This window comes from Spermophilus citellus (assembly GCF_964194105.1).
Source record: "Spermophilus citellus genome assembly, chromosome: 1".
In the NCBI taxonomy this organism is placed as follows: Eukaryota; Metazoa; Chordata; class Mammalia; order Rodentia; family Sciuridae; genus Spermophilus; species Spermophilus citellus.
Genome location: NC_138182.1, coordinates 485,591 through 506,506, shown reverse-complemented (window position 1 = coordinate 506,506; position 20,916 = coordinate 485,591). Strand labels below are relative to the sequence as shown.

At 59.2% G+C, this 20,916-nt stretch overlaps 1 protein-coding gene across 1 annotated transcript in view; it reads left to right on the top strand.

The window, feature by feature from the left end:
- Nucleotides 1–20,916, top strand: part of TMEM255B (transmembrane protein 255B) — a gene marked incomplete at both ends in the record, with an annotated part of 57,093 nt that overhangs the window by 12,943 nt on the left and 23,234 nt on the right. The window contains 3 exons of the mRNA XM_081308742.1: nt 1,259–1,401; nt 5,151–5,213; nt 13,050–13,139. Of these exons, the coding sequence (XP_081164868.1) occupies nt 1,259–1,401; nt 5,151–5,213; nt 13,050–13,139 (296 nt within the window). The remainder of the gene's footprint in view (nt 1–1,258; nt 1,402–5,150; nt 5,214–13,049; nt 13,140–20,916) is intronic.

Here is a 20,916-nt window from a genome sequence, read left to right as displayed (position 1 = left end):
CGAGTGCAGCGCCTGCTTGATCTGGCCCAGGCCCAGGCCAAACTTCCCATAGGTGAGTCACTAGGCTAGCTGCCCACGGGCAGGATGCTCTTCCTGCATGACCATGCTCAGGCAGCCTGGCGCGCAGTAGGTGCTCAGTGAAGGGCCGGGTGTGGTTGCTGCTCTGTGGGTCACAGGACAAATGTCCTCAGGGCGGCAGGCAAGGAGCCCAGGACACCAACTCCACTGTTGCTGGGGGAGCCAGCCACGCTGTGCCCACTGCGTGCCACGCAGCCAGGGCAGGGAGCGGTCCTGCCTGGACAGCATCCGTGAGCACACTGTGGCCTGTCCAGGCAGCAGGAGCCCAGAGGACCTCACACCAGGGCCCGAGGAGGGCAGGCGGGTGGGAATCAGGTTCCCATGATACCGCCGTCCCCGTGGGTCCTGCTCCCCAGTGTGGAAGGAGAACACTGGAGAGGCCCCTGAGGCTGCCCATGAAGGGTCACATAGACTCTCCTGGGAGGGGAGGGGCCACAGCTGGTGTCCTGGTGTCCCCAGGAGCGAGGTGTCCTGCCTTCTCACATGTCCTGGGCTTCCTTTGCTCTCTGCCCTCTCCCCTCATCTCCCTCCTGTTACGTGACTAGGCCCAGGAGTGCCCAGGGATGCTCGGTGGGAGGCCTAAGGTGGGAACCAGGTGGGCTGAGGGGAAGGGCAGGGTGGAGCAGCCCTGGACACTCTGACTTTGGCCTTGTAGCTCCCTGTAGGGAGGGGCAACTTCTGGGACAGGTGACCTTGGCCACAGGTTGGAGCTGGGGCAGGTTCTGGATAAGGGTGGAGGAAGGGCTCTGCGGGAGTTCACATTCAGTCCCTCAGGGGACAGTCCCCAACTTCCAGACGCACTCAGAATTGGCCTCCCTGGTCCGACTGACTCGATTTACCCATCTGTCCTGATGCCTGTCTGATTCTGGCTTCACCAGGACAGGGACTCACTGCGGAACAGCAGGGGCGGAGGCGGGCAGTGCCCAGGGTCTGGGCTCGGGAGGCCTGGACACAGTCAGGGCCCACTGTTGGCGATTCCCTGTGGGGGCCAAGGTGCTCCCTGCTCCCGCTCGGAGAAAGGTGAAGGAGGTGAGGGTGGGCATGTCTGGGAGGTTCCAGGGCTGGGGCCTGGGCTGGAGGGCCCTGAGGAGGGTGCCCCGGGCCCAGGTCCCTGCCTGGGTGGCCGGAATCGAGGTGTGCCTGCCACTGGCCTCACCAGCCTCTCTGGTCCTCTGCACAGAAGGGTCTGCCAGAAGGAAGAGGACCTCCCTGTGGTCTGTGGGGTCTCTGCTCCTGGTGTCTGCCCTCATACTGACCATCGGCCTTGCTGCCACCACCAGGACGGAGAACGTGACCGTGGGAGGCTACTACCCAGGCATCATCGTGAGTCCCGGGTCCGTGGGGAGGCAGAGGGCAGGTCTTGGTGTGTCCATGGGGGGCAACCGTCCACACCAGCTCCACAGAGAGCTGGAGAGCCTACTGGTACTCTGGCTGGACAGGATGACCCCAGTGACCTCCATGTCCTACTCTGAGACAAAGGCCAGTCATGGTGGCTGGTCAGAAGACCTGAAGACAGAGTGCTGTCCTGCACCATCCAGGTGGCCTGGGGGTGACCGCAGGGTCCTCAGGAGAGGAGGGCAGGTGGTGAATGTGGAGGAGAGCCATAGCCCAGGAGTTGGGAAAGACAGGGGCCTCCCTGGAACCAGGCGGGACCAGCTCTGCACCCCAGGTTTCATCCCACACGACTGGTACCCACCAGCTCCCTGGGAAGACGGGCAAGTGCTTTGAAAGCCTCCTGCCAAGAGGCCAGCACTGAGGGTTCTGTTGGTAATGCCACACTTGGGAACAGGAGAGCCATGTGCTGACGCCACCTGCTGCCCACTGAGACACCCAGAGAGTCACATAGAAGGTCGCAGGCCGCGACCCAAACACCAAACTCTCCAAGGAACTCCCAAGGTGATTCTGCACCTGCTGATATTGCTGATGAAAGTGGCCCCAGGGCCTGCAGCTCTCCGTGACCTCGGCTGACTGTGGAGCAGCTGTGGGCCTCAGTCGCACTGGAGCTCTTTCTTAACAAAGCCTCTGCCCCAGAGGAGTGCTGGCCAGATTCAGCAAGGCTGGCTCCTGCTTTGGACAGCTGGGTGTGCTCACAGCAGTCGCTGCATGCTCCCTAGCTGCTGATCTAGCCGTTGCCGTTGTACCTGCGTCCCCTGTGCATCCGTGTTCCCCGTGCACCTGCGTCCCCTGTGCATCCATGTTCCCCGTGCACCTGCATCCCCTGTGCATCCATGTCCCCCTGTGCATCTGTGTCCCCTGTGCACCTGCCTCCTCCTGTGTATCCATGTCCCTCTGTGCACCTGCATCCCCTGTGCATCTGTGTCCCCTGTGCATCTGGGTCCCCTGTGCACCTGAGTCCCCTGTGCATCTGGGTCCCCCGTGCATCTGTGTCCCCCGTGCATCTGTGTCCCCTGTGCATCTGGGTCCCCTGTGCACCTGTGTCCCCTGTGCACCTGCATCCCCTGTGCATCCGTGTCCCCTGGGCATCTGTGTCCCCTGTGCATCTGCATTCTCTGTGCATCCATGTCCCCTGTGTACCTACATCCCCTGTGCATCTGTGTCCCCAGTGCACCTGTGTCCCATGTGAACCCATGTCCCCTGCACCTGTGTCCCCTATGCACCTGCGTCCCCTGTGCACCTCTGTCCCCTGTGCATCCATGTCCCCTGTGCACTTGCATCTTCCTATGCATCCGTGTCCCCTGTCCATCTGTGTCCCTTGTGCCTCCGTATCCCCTGTGCACTTGCATCCTCCTGTACATCCATGTCCCCTGTGCACCTGTGTCCCCTATGCATCCATTTCCCCTGTGCACCTGCGTCCTCTGTGCATCCATGTCTCCTGTGCATCCATATCCCCTGTGCATCTGTGTCCCCTGTGCCTCCGTATCCCCTGTGCATCCATGTCCCTCTGTGCACCTGTGTCCCCTGTGCACCTGTGTCCCATATGCACCTGTGTCCCCTGTGCACTTGCATCTTCCTGTGCATCCATGTCCCCTGTGCACCTGTGTCCCCTGTGCATCCATGTCCCCTCTGCACCTGTGTCCCCTGTGCATCCGTGTCCTCTGTGCACTGTGTCCCCTGTGCATCCATGTCCCCTGCATCTTCCTGTGCATCCGTGTCCCCTGTGTACTGTGTCTCCTGTGCATTCATATCCCCTGTGCATCCATGTCCCCTGTGCACCTGTGTCCCCTGTGCACTTGCATCTTCCTGTGCATCTGTGTCCCCTGTGCACCTGTGTCCCCTGTGCACTTGCATCTTCCTGTGCATCCGTGTCCCCTGTGCATCCATGTCCCCTGTGCACCTGCATCTTCCTGTGCATCCATGTTCCCTGTGCACCTGTGTCCCCTGTGCACTTGCATCCTCTTGTGCATCCATGTCCCCTATGCACCTGTGTCCCCTGTGCACCTGTGTCCCCTGTGCATCCATGTCCCCTGTGCATCCATGTCCCCTGTGCACCTGTGTCCCCTGTGCACTTGCATCCTCTTGTGCATCCATCCCCTGTGCACCTGTGTCCCCTCTGCACTTGTGTCCCCTGTGCACCTGTGTCCCCTGTGCACCTGCATCCCCTGTGCATCCGTGTCCCCTGTGCACCTGCGTCCCCTGTGCATCCATGTCCCCTCTGCACCTGTGTCCCCTATACACCTGTGTCCCCTGTGCATCCATTTCCCCTGCACAACTGTGTCCCCTGTGCATCCATGTCCCCTGTACACTGTGTCCCCTCTGCACCTGCATCTCCTGTGCATCCATGTCCCCTGTGCATCCGTGTCCCTGTGCACCTGCATCCTCCTGTGCATCCGTGTCCCCTGTGCACTGTGTCCCCTCTGCATCTGCGTCTCCTGTGCATCCTTGTCCCCCTGTGCACCTGCCTCCCCTGTGCACCTGTGTCCCTTGTGCACCTGTGTCCCCTGTGCATCTATGTCCCCTGTGCACCTTTGTCCCCTGTGCACCTGTGTCCCCTGTGCATCCGTGTCCCCTGTGCACCTACATGCTCCTGTGCATCCGTGTCCCCTGTGCATCCGTGTCCCCTGTGCACTGTGTCCCCTGTGCACCTGCATCCTCCTGTGCATCCGTGTCTCCTGTGCATCCATGTCCCCTATGCACTGTGTCCCCTGTGCAACTGTGTCACCTGTGCACCTGTGTCCTCTGTGCATTGTTCAGGACTGTGCCTGTACCACTGTCAACACAGCAAGCTCTTACAGGTGAAATCTCACGAGGTCCTGCACACGGGCCCTCTTTCAGCCTCTGTCCTGTTCCCTTGGGCCCTGGAAGTCAGGGCCAGTGGCTGTGAACATGCACCATCCCAAGGTTTTTGCAGACACCAAGACAGCTCGCATGGCGGAGTTTTTTGTTTCTTCGCAAGTTTCACTAATTTAAAGTTTTCCTCCCTGGAGCTGCATTCGTAACTCTAGTGGGCATTTCCCAACTTCACTCTGCCGGCCACACACGTCCTGGGCATGAACCCACTCTGTACTGACCAGAAGGAAGTTAGCTTCAGTGCAGGCAGGCCCTCTGCTCTGAGGGGCAAGGAGCTGGCTCCCACTGAGCCGCGTGCGAGGCCTGTCCCAGGTACGCGGACGCAGTCAATGCCGTTAACGCACCAGCTCCTGAAGGCTCCCCAGGGACAGGTCCCTCTGAGCAGAGACCACAAGGCTCCTGTGGTCAGTCCCGGAGCAGGCAGGGGAGGAAGGCTGTGGAACTGCAAAGCAGGGGAGCCACCCCAAGATTAGATGCTCCCACCTCCTTCCAGCCTCAGGTGCCATGGAGAGCAAGGTCTGCAGGGTCAGTGTGCATTTATCCAGTGGCCACAGAAGTGCCAGGTTAGACAGAGGCTGTCCACCAAAGCTGTCCAAGGGGTCCAGAGTAGCCTGACCTTCTCTCCACATGGTCATGCCGCTCCAACCTGTGAGCTGTGAGCAAGCTGCAGACTCTGGAGCGGTGGGGCAGCCTCTGCTCCACCCAGCCGGGCCCAGGGGTGGCTGCCCTCTGCCCCGGGTGCCGTGCCAGGGGTCTGGGTGGCACAGCCTGCACGTTGAATGAGGCTGACCGGAGCTTCTCTCTTGCTTTCTCTTGGCTCTCAGCTGGGCTTTGGCTCTTTCCTGGGAATCCTTGGCATCAACCTGGTGGAGAACAGAAGACAGATGGTAAGGCATGCACACCTTCCCGGGGACTGGAGCAGCTCCGGCCCCGGGGAGGTCCCAGCCCAGCTGGGTTCTGATGAGAGGTCCCCTGTACAGCAGCCCTGTGCCCCGTGCCTTAGTCTGAGTGAGGCAGAGCCGCACACTGGCTGTGGGGCCTGCACTGTCTCCAAGACCAGTTTCTTTGCTTCCAGTTTTTAAAAAGCCTCTTTATGAGAAATAACCCATAAATGTACCCACTCCACCTCCATGGTCCCTACTGCCCTCTGAGACATAGGCGCATCCCACGTCATCACTGGAGCATCTTCATGCCAACAAGAACCTGAAGCCTTCAGGTTCTGCCCACACCACCTGGCCCTAGCACCCGCTGACCACCTGGGGCCGCCTACCCTGGGTTTTCACGTCAAAGATGACGGAGTGTGCGGTGCGGCGTTTGGTGTCTGGCTTCTTAAATCCAGCATAATGTTCTCAAGGCCCACAGCTGTGGTTTCAAGCCCCCCCCCCACACACCGCTGTGGTGTCAAGGCCCCCCGTGCTGTTGTATGAAATCCCCGTGCTGTGGTTTCAAGCCCTCCGTGCTGTTGTATGAAATCCCCGTGCTGTGGTTTCAAGCCCCCCGTGCTGTTGTATGAAATCCCCGTGCTGTGGTTTCAAGCCCCCCGTGCTGTTGTATGAAATCCCCGTGCTGTGGTTTCAAGCCCCCCGTGCTGTTGTATGAAATCCCCGTGCTGTGGTTTCAAGCCCTCCGTGCTGTTGTATGAAATCCCTGTGCTGTGGGTCAAAGCCTCCCCATGCTGTGGTGTTGAGGCCCCCCACGCTGTAGTAGGTGTCAGAATTTCCTTTCCCTTTAAGGATGAGTACTGTCCCCTGTGTGGATGTCCCAGTGGTTGTGTCCCCTGGCCAGGTGAGGGACTTCACGATGGCCTAAGTGCAAATCTCAGGGGTACGTACGTGCTTTCCCTCTGGGTGGACGCCACGGCCAGGAGGTCCAGGTCTTGTAGTGAACCATCCTCAGTGGCTGGTGCACGGCCAGACGGTTTTCCAAGGGCCGCCCCGTTTGGCACTCCTCAGGCGGGTCAGGGCTCCAGCCTGCCCGCTGTCCTCCCCAGGGCCGCCTGGCCCTGCCTCCCTGTCCTGGCTGTGGGAGCCGTGGGGAGCCTCTGGCTTGGTGGTCCCGATGCTCCAACAACTCTCTCCTGGGCTGGGTTCTGGAGAGACGTCCTGCAGGCCGCCTGCCCTTGGTGTGGGTGGCTTTCTTTTCATCTGGAGTGGCCAGATTCAAGGCCCTGACCAGGTGTGAGAGTGGTGGCTTCCTGTTCCACCCAGCAGCTGGGTTCCAGGTCTTGATGGTGTCCTTCTTTAATTTTGGCGAAGTCTAATTCATCTATTTTTTCTTTTCTTGTTCACGTTTTGGTACCATACCCCAGAGGCACTGTGAAGTCCAGGCCTGCGGTTTCTCAGCGGATGTCCTAGTCTCCAGGCTCCGCTGAGGCCCTGACCCACACTGAGTGGGATCTGCACGTGGCGGAGGGAGGGATGGACGCCCACTCTGTTGTGTTCTTTCTCTCTGGTCAAGAGCAGCAGATCATGAATGTCAGGGTTCAGCTCTGGGCTCTCACTCCTCCCGTGCACACGGACTCAGGCCTCGGGCAGCGCCAGGCTGGAGGACGAGCTTGGTGGTGAGTGCGAGACGCAGAGGCTGCGCCCTCTGGCTCCAGTCTTCCTGGTCGGGATCCTCTTGGTGAAGCTGCTCCCTGAGGATTCCAATGGGCACAGAATCAACTGGCTGACCTCTACAGGGAGCCCACTGGGGTTCCTAGGGACAGTGCTGGACCTGGAGGTGGACATGAGGACTGTCCCCTGGTAGCAATGTGGGAACACCAGACATTTCCCATTTGTTTAGGCTTTAAGTTTCTTTCAAAAATTTTCTGTTGTTTTTGGAGTGCGAGTGAAATTTTGCTAGGTCTCTCCCGGTGTCTGAGTCTCTTCAAGTCTACGTGAAGGATACCGCCTTCTTCATTTTATGCTTGGATCATTCCTCGCCTCTGGGTCTCGTGGGTTCGTCCTGTTGAACTCTGTTGCTTCCAATAGCTTTCCAGGATTCCTAGGGATTCCTGTCCACAAGATCATCACCTGCAGTTAGGAGCAGTTTCTTCCTGCTCAGTCTGGCTTTGCCAAAAAAATGTGGAACTCACAGGGTAAGGTGGACCTGAACGTGGCCACAGCTGCCAGGGCACAGGTCTCCTGCAGACAGGTCCTCGACCCAGGTCCCCGACAGGGTCTCACCTGTGCCTCTTGGAGGTGTCCTGGGCTAACTGGGCCTGTTGAGTACATGTGCTGGCTGCTAACCCCGTCCACCCTGCGGCAGGGCCCTGTGTAGGACCTCAGCTGTGCCCTGTGTGTGCAGGTGAGCTGCTGCACAGGAGGAGGCCCAGAGCTGGGCCCACGAGGCCTCAAGGGCGGCCACGGTGCTCTTCCTTAGTAGCAGGTCAGGCGGCCGTCTCCGACATAGATAAGGAGGACTGTAGGGTCTCTAAGTATCCAGATACGGAGGAACACGGCTTTCTTGGTGGCTTTATGTTTTAGAATTCTACCGTAAAAATCATAAGCAAATGTAAAAGTAGACAAGAACAGAGTGAGCCTGGGTCCCCTGTAGGCGAGACATGCTATCAGCTCAGGGCCAGTCCTGCTGCGTCTCCCTCTGCTTCTTTCTTTCATCTAGAGGAACAAATCCCAGACCTGCACCCTTTCCTCTCCAAGGGCCTCCCTTTTTCTCTGCATGGTGGAATCTGGTCCTCAGACGTGGCTCCATCGTTATCTGAGCTGGTTACAGTGTCAGTCTCCAGAGACAGCCAGAGAACACCCCAGGGGTTGGGCCTGCTCTTTCTCCACTGATGGGCAGTTGCTCCTGCGTCTCCCAGGCAGCCACAGGCCATCAATTTCACTGCCAGCTCTAGAGTCTGCCTGGTTCCTCCCAGCCAGGGAGGCAAAGACAGTGTGCTGGCTGCCAACCCTCTGCCCCCATGCACACACACACGTGTGTACACACATGTGCATGTATACACTCTCACACATGCACATGACACACATGCATGCACACTTCCACATCTGTGCATGCACATGCTTCCCCACGTGTGTGTACACACTCACACATGTGCATGTATGCGTGCATGTCTGTGCATAATCACATAGGTCTGCACACACATTCTTTCACATGTGTGTATAGCACACTCATGTGCATGTGCACACAGGCTCACACACATGTGCGCACAATGTTCTCACATATGTGTTCATGCACATGTGTGCACAATGCAGACACACACGTGTGCACACGCTTGCACACATGTGCATGTATGTACACAGACAAGTGCGCAGAGAGGTTGGGGTGGCAGCACACGTGCCTTGCTCCAGAGCACTCTGCGCCTCAAGCCGTCCTTAGCCTCCGGCAGTCACGCCACCAGCTCAGCCAGAAGGGTTAAAGGGCAGAGCTGTGGGTGCAGGCTGGTGACCCCTGGGAGAACGGGGGGGGTGGGGCCACTGAGAAGGGCAGTGTGGCCAGCTGGAGGGTCAGGAGGGAGGTGGATGGGAGGTGTCTGTGAAGCCAGTCCTAGAGGAGAGGTGTCTGTGTCCCTTCTGGCTGGACTCCTGGCCCCTCTGGCCAGGAGGGGCTTGGGCAGGGGTGCAGTGTGAGGGAGAAGGGGTCTCGCATCAGTAGGTGCCCCGTCCTGTGAGGATCTGGGGTGGTAGACCGTCTGGGTGGCTGCTGGGGACTGAGTCCCAGACCTGGGTGCTGCGGGTGGGTTTTCACAGATCTCCCTGCCAGGGCCTCCCGGATGGCAGGGCAGCAGCCCCAGAGCCCCACTTGCTGAAGTCCTTCCAGTGACCCTTGCTCATGAATCTGTAGTCTGGGAGGCCGTGAGGAGGAGAGTGGCCTCTCCAGTTAGGAGGAGACTGACTGCCCAATGCTACTGTGGCCTGTCTGTCTGGGGACAGGGCACCCTGGACTCAGGACGGGGGCATGGGACGGCGGGGCAGGCGTGATGAAGCGACAGAGCCAGGAGGGACCGGCGTTTGGTTTCTGGGTCTGTTGGAGAGCAATCTCGAGGACACGGGGAGGAGGGCACCTTCCCCACTGAGCCGTCCGGAGGCAGCCATCTGTCCTCCAGCGCCTCCTGGGGCCGCCTGGGGCTGGCTGGGCCATGAAGGCCAGGGTGCCTCTCGGGGAACTGGCTGGTTGTGCCGTGTGCCCCTGAGCAGCTGTGAAGTAGTGCTCTGCTCCGCCGCTGAGCCTCGGGGCCGGGGGAGGCGGGCTGGAGGTTCACCCCTCTTCAGGTCTTTCTCTGAGCCTCTGGGGGAGTCGGCCCAGCAGAACCCGGTGGGGGGGGGGGCTCCCGAGGGCAGGGGTTTCACCGACTGGGGGAACTTGCTTTTGGACAAAAGCTTTTTCTGCAGGAGTGACAGAGAGGGACCGTGCCAGTCCTGATGAGGCTGCAGGGAGACCAGCATGGAGCCAGGGGAGGAAGGGCCGGGGATGAACTGCCCGGAGCAGGGAGGCGCAGCGGAAGAGGGGAGGGCTGAGGGGGAGCCTGCCACCTGCAGCCTTGTGCCTCTATTCAGGGCCACACAGGTGTCACTGGTGTGGAGGGTCGAGCTGCACCTTCAGGGTCCAGCAGTGATCAGTGCTCCCAGTTTAGCTGGGACACTCAGGTGACATGAGAACAGCCCCACTGACCTGGGGGGGCTTCACATTCTTAGCATTTCTGAGATCTTTGTCTTTCCACTGATGTGACACCTCAGGTCTTTTTTGTCCTGGGTGACTTGCACTGGCTCAGCTGAGCCCTGCCCAAGTGGCACTTCTGATTTGCTGGCCCAGGCACTGGTCCTGGGTCCAGCTGCACTCAACTCCACTGCGTCCCTCTCTGGGCCATCCTCGTGCAGCACAGCCAGAGTGGCTGGTTGATGGAGGTCTTCCCACGGTCAGAAGCCAGCCCTGCGACGACGCGTCCACAGCCATGTCCCTGGGGCAAGGCCAGAGGGGCCAGGGCTGCCCACCACGCACAGCTGTGAGTTCTGCCACAGCCCGGGCTCTCCGGGGCGTCCAGAGGCCTCGAGGGAAAGGACGGTGTGAGGTGGCACAGAAGTGGACACTCCTTCCCACATGCGTGCACACACGTGCAGCGTGCACACACACTGTGTAAGCAGCCAGAGGACGGTGGCCGAAGAGGCCCTGGGACAATTGCAGCTGGACACTGAGGAGCTTTAGGACAAGTGAGAGGACGCGGACACCTTGAGGGAGCCCTGCAGGAGGTGCGGGGACAGCGGGGCTGCTCCGGGCAGCTCAGCACCTCTGCAGATAGCACCCAGGACACGCTTCAGCACAGCCCTGGAGGCCCTGGGGGAGGGGTCACAGCGCCCGAGGGGAAACCTTGTCAGGACGCCCGGCAGGCGGGAGAGAAGGCACCCCCCGGCCGGGTCCAGCAGGAGGAAGTGCAGGGCAGGTGGCCGCAGGGGCACACGCAGGGCAGCTTGTCAAGATGGGGGCCTAGGGACAAACAAGTGAGTGCCAGCTGAACGTGGCAGGCTGCTTGCTTTCCTCTTTTCAAGGGGGTCTTTCTAACTCTGACAAAACCCAGAAGCAAGAAAAGATGCACAGTGACCCAGGAAGACAAGCATCAATCTCTTGGAAAAGCATTTTAACCCCAATCTCAAGACACGTGACAAACTAGGAGAGATTGTGATAGGTCAGACTCAGGACGTGGCTGTGTGTGCACGCACACAAGTACGCTAACGTACACAGTATATGTGTTTTTACATGTATGTGTCTGCATCCAAATGTGTGAAATGCATGTGTGTGCAGACATGGATTCATAGTATCTGCATGTGTGTACTGTGCACATGTGCATAAAGGTGTGAATCTGAGTGCACATGTATTCATAGTACCTGCATGTGTGCCCTGTACACATGTGTATGGAGGTGTGAGCCTGTGTGCACACATGTATTCATAGTACCTGCATGTGTGCCCTGTACACATGTGTATGGAGGTGTGAGCCTGTGTGCACACATGTATTTATAGTATCTGCATGTGTGCCCTGTACACATGTGTATGGAGGTGTGAGCCTGTGTGCACACATGTATTCATAGTATCTGCATGTGTGCCCTGTACACATGTGTATGGAGGTGTGAGCCTGTGTGCACACATGTATTTATAGTATCTGCATGTGTGCCCTGTACACATGTGTATGGAGGTGTGAGCCTGTGTGCACACATGTATTCATAGTACCTGCATGTGTGCCCTGTACACATGTGTATGGAGGTGTGAGCCTGTGTGCACACATGTATTCATAGTACCTGCATGTGTGCCCTGTACACATGTGTATGGAGGTGTGAGCCTGTGTGCACACATGTATTCATAGTACCTGCATGTGTGCCCTGTACACATGTGTATGGAGGTGTGAGCCTGTGTGCACACATGTATTCATAGTACCTGCATGTGTGCCCTGTACACATGTGTATGGAGGTGTGAGCCTGTGTGCACACATGTATTCATAGTACCTGCATGTGTGCCCTGTACACATGTGTATGGAGGTGTGAGCCTGTGTGCACACATACTCCTGTTGCATGCACACATGCAGTGACACAAAGCACACATGTAATGATGTGTGCATACATATTACATGTACACATAGACTCATGTGCCTCTGTATGGGTGTGTTGTGTGTGCACGCTTGCATGCTCTATAGCTTGAGGCACAAGGCCCAGAACCCAACAGGAAGCATAGAGGTCAACAGCTAATTCACAAGAAGTCACAGGAACAGCCCTGAACAAAGGAAAGGACATTCAAACTCACTCAGAATCAGAGAAACCTAAATCATTATTATTATTATTGTTATTATTATTATTGGTCCTGGGGATTGAGCTCAGGGGCACTGACCACTGTGCCACACCCCAGCCCTATTTTGTATTTTACTTAGACACAGGGTCTCACTGAGTGGCGTAGCTCCTCGCTACATTGCTGAGGCTGGCTTTGAACCTGTGATCCTCCTGCCTCAGCCTCCTGAGCCTCTGGGATTACAGGTGTGCGCCACCACGCCCAGCAGAACAACACAAATTGCAACTCACTAAAGTGTGATTTCTTGCTGCCACATGGGCGAAGGTCAGAAAGTACAGCCGCCCCTAGGGTGGGGGCTGAGGAGCAGGGCCCATGTGTCAGGGTGCAGAGCTGGGTGACCTTGAACCGTGACCAGATCCTTGGACCTTGAAGGACAATAGTGCCAAGAGTGCTTCGTGGTCTAGGAGAGGTGCTCTGCTGTCAGAAGGTGGAAGCTGGCAAAGTGCAGGTGCAGGACAAGGCAGCGGTCACTGCCCGACCCGAGGTGAGGCACCTGATGCATGTGCTCCAGCGTGGGAGAGCAGGTGTGCGGAGCACAGCAGGCCCTGGAGCAGTCCAAAGAGGAGGCTGCAAACTGAGGGAGCGTCCACAGTGGGCAGTAGTCACAGGTGTGCAGTGGGCTGCTTCTGGCTCTTGGCTCGCTGAGCACAGGACTAGAGAGTGCATGGTGCATGTGCTACCTGCACAAGGCCTGCGTCAAGCACGTGTGAGGGGGCTTGAAGTGGGAGAAGGCTGCACGGGTGTCCCAGGTCGTGGGTGCAGGGTAGGGACTGACCTTATGAAGGGTGGTGACCCTCAGGCATCCTGCTGGGCCTGGCTGGATCAGGGGCTGGTGTGCATGGGAGGGTGCAGGGGCAGGTGAAAGGAGGAAGGAGGCAGAATCCAGGCGACAGGAGTGCTGATGGGAGGTCCTTCTGGAGAGCTGACCACTCCTGCTTGTCCTCTGCTTGCAGCTGGTGGCGGCCATTGTGTTCATCAGCTTTGGTGTGGTAGCAGCCTTCTGCTGTGCTGTCGTCGACGGCGTGTTTGCTGCACAGCACATAGTGAGTACAGTCCCCACCCAGGGTGACAATGGCTCCAAAACTGGGCACCACAATGACAGTCACAAGAGGGAACAGAATCCGCTCTCATGGGGGGACATATGTGAGGAAGTGGGCTGTGGTGAGCTATCCTGCAGCAGGACATCAAGAGACAGATGGGTAGGGTGCCAAGGGAGAGCAGTGGCTGCAGGTGGACACACTAATGGGCGCACAGTGGAGTGGGAGAGGAGCGGCTGCAGGTGGACACACTGATGGGCACAGTGGAGTGGGAGAGGAGCGGCTGCAGGTGGACACACTGATGGGCGCACAGTGGAGTGGGAGAGGAGTGACTGCAGGTGGACACACTGATGGGCACAGTGGAGTGGGAGAGGAGCGGCTGCAGGTGGACACACTGATGGGCACAGTGGAGTGGGAGAGGAGTGGCTACAGGTGGACACACTAATGGGTGCACAGTGGAGTGGGAGAGGAGCGGCTGCAGGTGGACACACTGATGGGCACAGTGGAGTGGGAGAGGAGTGGCTGCAGGTGGACACACTGATGGGTGCACAGTGGAGTGGGAGAGGAGTGGCTGCAGGTGGACACACTGATGGGTGCACAGTGGAGTGGGAGAGGAGTGGCTGCAGGTGGACACACTGATGGGTGCACAGTGGAGTGGGAGAGGAGTGGCTGCAGGTGGACACACTGATGGGCACAGTGGAGTGGGAGAGGAGTGGCTGCAGGTGGACACACTGATGGGCACACAGTGGAGTGGGAGAGGAGTGGCTGCAGGTGGACACACTGATGGGCACAGTGGAGTGGGAGACGAGTGGCTGCAGGTGGACACACTGATGGGCACAGTGGAGTGGGAGAGGAGTGACTGCAGGTGGACACACGGATGGGCACAGTGGAGTGGGAGAGGAGTGACTGCAGGTGGACACACTGATGGGCACAGTGGAGTGGGAGAGGAGTGGCTGCAGGTGGACACACGGATGGGCACAGTGGAGTGGGAGAGGAGTGACTGCAGGTGGACACACTGATGGGCACAGTGGAGTGGGAGAGGAGTTGCTGCAGGTGGACACACGGATGGGCACAGTGGAGTAGGAGAGGAGTGACTGCAGGTGGACACACTGATGGGCACAGTGCAGTGGGAGAGGAGTGGCTGCAGGTGGACACACTGATGGGCACAGTGGAGTAGGAGAGGAGTGACTGCAGGTGGACACACTGATGGGCACAGTGGAGTGGGAGAGGAGTGGCTGCAGGTGGACACACTGATGGGCACAGTGGAGTGGGAGAGGAGTGGCTGCAGGTGGACACACTGATGGGCACAGTGGAGTGGGAGACGAGTGGCTGCAGGTGGACACACTGATGGGCACAGTGGAGTGGGAGACGAGTGGCTGCAGGTGGACACACTGATGGGCACAGTGGAGTGGGAGAGGAGTGGCTGCAGGTGGACACACTGATGGGCACAGTGGAGTGGGAGAGGAGTGACTGCAGGTGGACACCCTGATGGGCACAGTGGAGTGGGAGAGGAGTGGCTGCAGGTGGACACACTGATGGGCACAGTGGAGTAGGAGAGGAGTGGCTGCAGGTGGACACCCTGATGGGCACAGTGGAGTGGGAGAGGAGTGGCTGCAGGTGGACACCCTGATGGGCACAGTGGAGTGGGAGAGGAGTGGCTGCAGGTGGACACACTGATGGGCACAGTGGAGTGGGAGAGGAGTGGCTACAGGTGGACACACTAATGGGTGCACAGTGGAGTGGGAGAGGAGCGGCTGCAGGTGGACACACTGATGGGCACAGTGGAGTGGGAGAGGAGTGGCTGCAGGTGGACACACTGATGGGTGCACAGTGGAGTGGGAGAGGAGTGGCTGCAGGTGGACACACTGATGGGTGCACAGTGGAGTGGGAGAGGAGTGGCTGCAGGTGGACACACTGATGGGTGCACAGTGGAGTGGGAGAGGAGTGGCTGCAGGTGGACACACTGATGGGCACAGTGGAGTGGGAGAGGAGTGGCTGCAGGTGGACACACTGATGGGCACACAGTGGAGTGGGAGAGGAGTGGCTGCAGGTGGACACACTGATGGGCACAGTGGAGTGGGAGACGAGTGGCTGCAGGTGGACACACTGATGGGCACAGTGGAGTGGGAGAGGAGTGGCTGCAGGTGGACACACTGATGGGCACACAGTGGAGTGGGAGAGGAGTGGCTGCAAGGGGACACACTGATGGGCACAATGGAGTGGGAGAGGAGTGACTGCAGGTGGACACACGGATGGGCACAGTGGAGTGGGAGAGGAGTGGCTGCAGGTGGAAACACTGATGGGCACACAGTGGAGTGGGAGAGGAGTGACTGCAGGTGGACACACTGATGGGCACAGTGGAGTGGGAGAGGAGTGGCTGCAGGTGGACACACTGATGGGCACAGTGGAGTGGGAGAGGAGTGGCTGCAGGTGGACACACTGATGGGCACAGTGGAGTCGGAGAGGAGTGACTGCAGGTGGACACCCTGATGGGCACAGTGGAGTGGGAGAGGAGTGGCTGCAGGTGGACACACTGATGGGCACAGTGGAGTGGGAGAGGAGTGGCTGCAGGTGGACACACTGATGGGCACAGTGGAGTGGGAGAGGAGTGACTGCAGGTGGACACACTGATGGGCACACAGTGGAGTGGGAGAGGAGTGGCTGCAGGGGGACACACTGATGGGCACAGTGGAGTGGGAGAGGAGTGGCTGCAGGTGGACACACTGATGGGCACAGTGGAGTGGGAGAGGAGTGACTGCAGGTGGACACACTGATGGGTGCACAGTGGAGTGGGAGAGGAGTGGCTGCAGGTGGACACACTGATGGGCACAGTGGAGTGGGAGAGGAGTGGCTGCAGGTGGACACACTGATGGGCACAGTGGAGTGGGAGAGGAGTGGCTGCAGGGGGACACACTGATGGGCACAGTGGAGTGGGAGAGGAGTGACTGCAGGTGGACACCCTGATGGGCACAGTGCAGTGGGAGAGGAGTGGCTGCAGGTGGACACACTGATGGGCACAGTGGAGTGGGAGAGGAGTGACTGCAGGTGGACACACTGAAGGGCACAGTGGAGTGGGAGAGGAGTGACTGCAGGTGGACACACTGATGGGCACAGTGGAGTGGGAGAGGAGTGGCTGCAGGGGGACACACTGATGGGCAGAGTGGAGTGGGAGAGGAGTGACTGCAGGTGGACACACTGATGGGCACAGTCGAGTGGGAGAGGAGTGACTGCAGGTGGACACACTGATGGGCACAGTGGAGTGGGAGAGGAGTGGCTGCAGGGGGACACACTGATGGGCACAGTGGAGTGGGAGAGGAGTGACTGCAGGTGGACACCCTGATGGGCACAGTGGAGTGGGAGAGGAGTGGCTGCAGGTGGACACACTGATGGGCAAGGTGGAGTAGGAGAGGAGTGACTGCAGGGGGACACACTGATGGGCACAGTGCAGTGGGAGAGGAGTGGCTGCAGGGGGACACACTGATGGGCACAGTGGAGTGGGAGAGGAGTGGCTGCAGGTGGACACACTGATGGGCACACAGTGGAGTGGGAGAGGAGTGACTGCAGGGGGACACACTGATGGGCACAGTGCAGTGGGAGAGGAGTGGCTGCAGGTGGACACACTGATGGGCACAGTGGAGTGGGAGAGGAGTGACTGCAGGGGGACACACTGATGGGCACAGTGGAGTGGGAGAGGAGTGACTGCAGGTGGACACACGGATGGGCACAGTGGAGTGGGAGAGGAGTGACTGCAGGTGGACACCCTGATGGGCACAGTGGAGTGGGAGAGGAGTGGCTGCAGGTGGACACCTTGATGGGCACAGTGGAGTGGGAGAGGAGTGGCTGCAGGTGGACACACTGATGGGCACAGTGGAGTGGGAGAGGAGTGGCTGCAGGTGGACACACTGATGGGCACAGTGGAGTGGGAGAGGAGTGGCTGCAGGTGGACACACTGATGGGCACAGTGGAGTGGGAGAGGAGTGGCTACAGGTGGACACACTGATGGGCACAGTGGAGTGGGAGAGGAGTGGCTGCAGGTGGACACACGGATGGGCACAGTGGAGTGGGAGAGGAGTGGCTGCAGGTGGAAACACTGATGGGCACACAGTGGAGTGGGAGAGGAGTGGCTGCAGGTGGACACACTGATGGGCACAGTGGAGTGGGAGAGGAGTGACTGCAGGTGGACACACTGATGGGCACAGTGGAGTAGGAGAGGAGTGGCTGCAGGTGGACACACTGATAGGCACACAGTGGAGTGGGAGAGGAGTGGCTGCAGGTGGACACACTGATGGGCACAGTGGAGTGGGAGAGGAGTGGCTGCAGGTGGACACACTGATGGGCACAGTGGAGTGGGAGAGGAGTGGCTGCAGGTGGTCACACTGATGGACACACAGTGGAGTGGGAGAGGAGTGGCTGCAGGTGGACACACTGATGGGCACAGTGGAGTGGGAGAGGAGTGGCTGCAGGTGGACACACTGATGGGCACAGTGGAGTGGGATAGGAGTGACTGCAGGTGGACACACTGATGGGCACAGTGGAGTGGGAGAGGAGTGGCTGCAGGTGGACACACTGATGGGTGCACAGTTGAGTGGGAGAGGAGTGGCTGCAGGTGGACACACTGATGGGCACAGTGGAGTGGGAGAGGAGTGACTGCAGGTGGACACACTGATGGGCACAGTGGAGTGGGAGAGGAGTTACTGCAGGTGGACACACTGATGGGCACAGTGGAGTGGGAGAGGAGTGACTGCAGGTGGACACACTGATGGGCACAGTGGAGTAGGAGAGGAGTGACTGCAGGTGGACACACTGATGGGCACAGTGGAGTGGGATAGGAGTGACTGCAGGTGGACACACTGATGGGCACAATGGAGTGGGAGAGGAGTGGCTGCAGGTGGGCACACTGATGGGCACAGTGGAGTGGGAGAGGAGTGACTGCAGGTGGACACACTGATGGGCACACAGTGGAGTGGGAGAGGAGTGGCTGCAGGGGGACACACTGATGGGCACAGTGGAGTGGGAGAGGAGTGGCTGCAGGTGGACACACTGATGGGCACACAGTGGAGTGGGAGAGGAATGGCTGCAGGTGGACACCCTGATGGGCACAGTGGAGTGGGAGAGGAGTGGCTGCAGGTGGACACACTGATGGGTGCACAGTGGAGTGGGAGAGGAGTGGCTGCAGGTGGACACACTGATGGGCACAGTGGAGTGGGAGAGGAGTGGCTGCAGGTGGACACACTGATGGGCACACAGTGGAGTGGGAGAGGAATGGCTGCAGGTGGACACACTGATGGGCACAGTGGAGTGGGAGAGGAGTGGCTGCAGGTGGACACACTGATGGGCACAGTGGAGTGGGAGAGGAGTGGCTGCAGGTGGACACACTGATGGGCACACAGTGGAGTGGGAGAGGAATGGCTGCAGGTGGACACACTGATGGGCACAGTGGAGTGGGAGAGGAGTGGCTGCAGGTGGACACACTGATGGGCACAGTGGAGTGGGAGAGGAGTGACTGCAGGTGGACACACTGATGGGCACAGTGGAGTGGGAGAGGAGTGGCTGCAGGTGGACACACGGATGGGCACAGTGGAGTGGGAGAGGAGTGACTGCAGGTGGACACACTGATGGGCACAGTGGAGTGGGAGAGGAGTTGCTGCAGGTGGACACACTGATGGGCACAGTGGAGTAGGAGAGGAGTGACTGCAGGTGGACACACTGATGGGCACAGTGGAGTGGGAGAGGAGTGGCTGCAGGTGGACACACTGATGGGCACAGTGGAGTAGGAGAGGAGTGACTGCAGGTGGACATACTGATGGGCACAGTGGAGTGGGAGACGAGTGGCTGCAGGTGGACACCCTGATGGGCACAGTGGAGTGGGAGAGGAGTGGCTGCAGGTGGACACACTGATGGGCACAGTGGAGTGGGAGAGGAGTGACTGCAGGTGGACACCCTGATGGGCACAGTGGAGTGGGAGAGGAGTGGCTGCAGGTGGACACACTGATGGGCACAGTGGAGTGGGAGAGGAGTGGCTGCAGGTGGACACACTGTTGGGCACACAGTGGAGTGGGAGAGGAGTGGCTGCAAGGGGACACACTGATGGGCACAATGGAGTGGGAGAGGAGTGACTGCAGGTGGACACACGGATGGGCACAGTGGAGTGGGAGAGGAGTGACTGCAGGTGGACACACTGATGGGCACAGTGGAGTGGGAGAGGAGTGGCTGCAGGTGGATACACTGATGGGCACAGTGGAGTGGGAGAGGAGTGGCTGCAGGTGGACACACTGATGGGTGCACAGTGGAGTGGGAGAGGAGTGGCTGCAGGTGGACACACTGATGGGCACAGTGGAGTGGGAGAGGAGTGGCTGCAGGTGGACACACTGATGGGCACAGTGGAGTGGGAGAGGAGTTACTGCAGGTGGACACACTGATGGGCACAGTGGAGTATGAGAGGAGTGACTGCAGGTGGACACACTGATGGGCACACAGTGGAGTGGGATAGGAGTGACTGCAGGTGGACACACTGATGGGCACAATGGAGTGGGAGAGGAGTGGCTGCAGGTGGGCACACTGATGGGTGCACAGTGGAGTGGGAGAGGAGTGACTGCAGGTGGACACACTGATGGGCACAGTGGAGTGGGAGAGGAGTGGCTGCAGGTGGACACACTGATGGGCACACAGTGGAGTGGGAGAGGAATGGCTGCAGGTGGACACACTGATGGGCACAGTGGAGTGGGAGAGGAGTGGCTGCAGGTGGACACACTGATGGGCACAGTGGAGTGGGAGAGGAGTGACTGCAGGTGGACACACTGATGGGCACAGTGGAGTGGGAGAGGAGTGGCTGCAGGTGGACACACTGATGGGCACAGTGGAGTGGGAGAGGAGTGACTGCAGGTGGACACACTGATGGGCACAGTGGAGTGGGAGAGGAGTGGCTGCAGGTGGACACACTGATGGGCACAGTGGAGTGGGAGAGGAGTGGCTGCAGGTGGACACACTGATGGGCACAGTGCAGTGGGAGAGGAGTGGCTGCAGGTGGACACACTGATGGGCACAGTGGAGTGGGAGAGGAGTGGCTGCAGGTGGACACACTGATGGGCACAGTGGAGTGGGAGAGGAGTGGCTGCAGGTGGCCAAGCTGGACAGGAGACCATCTGACTCAGTCCACCCTGGTGAGGCAACTGGCAGAGGAGGACGCCCCATTTCTGAATGAAGGTCTTCCCAGAGACTGATGCACCATGATGCTTCTGAGACACCATCGTCACCCAGAGTCACTTCCCACTGGGACATGTCCACATGGTGAAAGTCCACATACCGCTTTCCCTGAACACTGTCTGGGAGTTCTGACACTGCTGGCCTGAACCTCCCATGTCACACCTCCTGGCCACCTTTACCTCTGCACACCTGGTGTCTGTCCTGCATGTTCTTTTGCCCTGGTCCTGGCCTGGTGTCCCCAAGGAAGAGGACACCACAATGACAGAGATGTGACTGGGCCTGGTTTGTCCCACGCCCCAGCATCTGCTGCTGAGAGACCGAGTGTTTCCTCCTCCAGCTGGACTAGAGCGCAGAGGCCTCTCCGGTCAGAAGAAGGAGTGTGAGAAGTGGAGGGTCACAGTCAGAAAGCCAAACATGGCCGGGCCCTACCTGCTCCACACATGGCATGGCTTGTGGCATTTCTCCGTTTTCCTGTAGCTCTCGGTCTGCTCTGCTACAGCAATTGTACGCCTTTTGTAATCGTGGGTTTATGGGTCTGACTCCCTGACTGGTCTGTGAACCAGGCAGGAACTCTGCTATG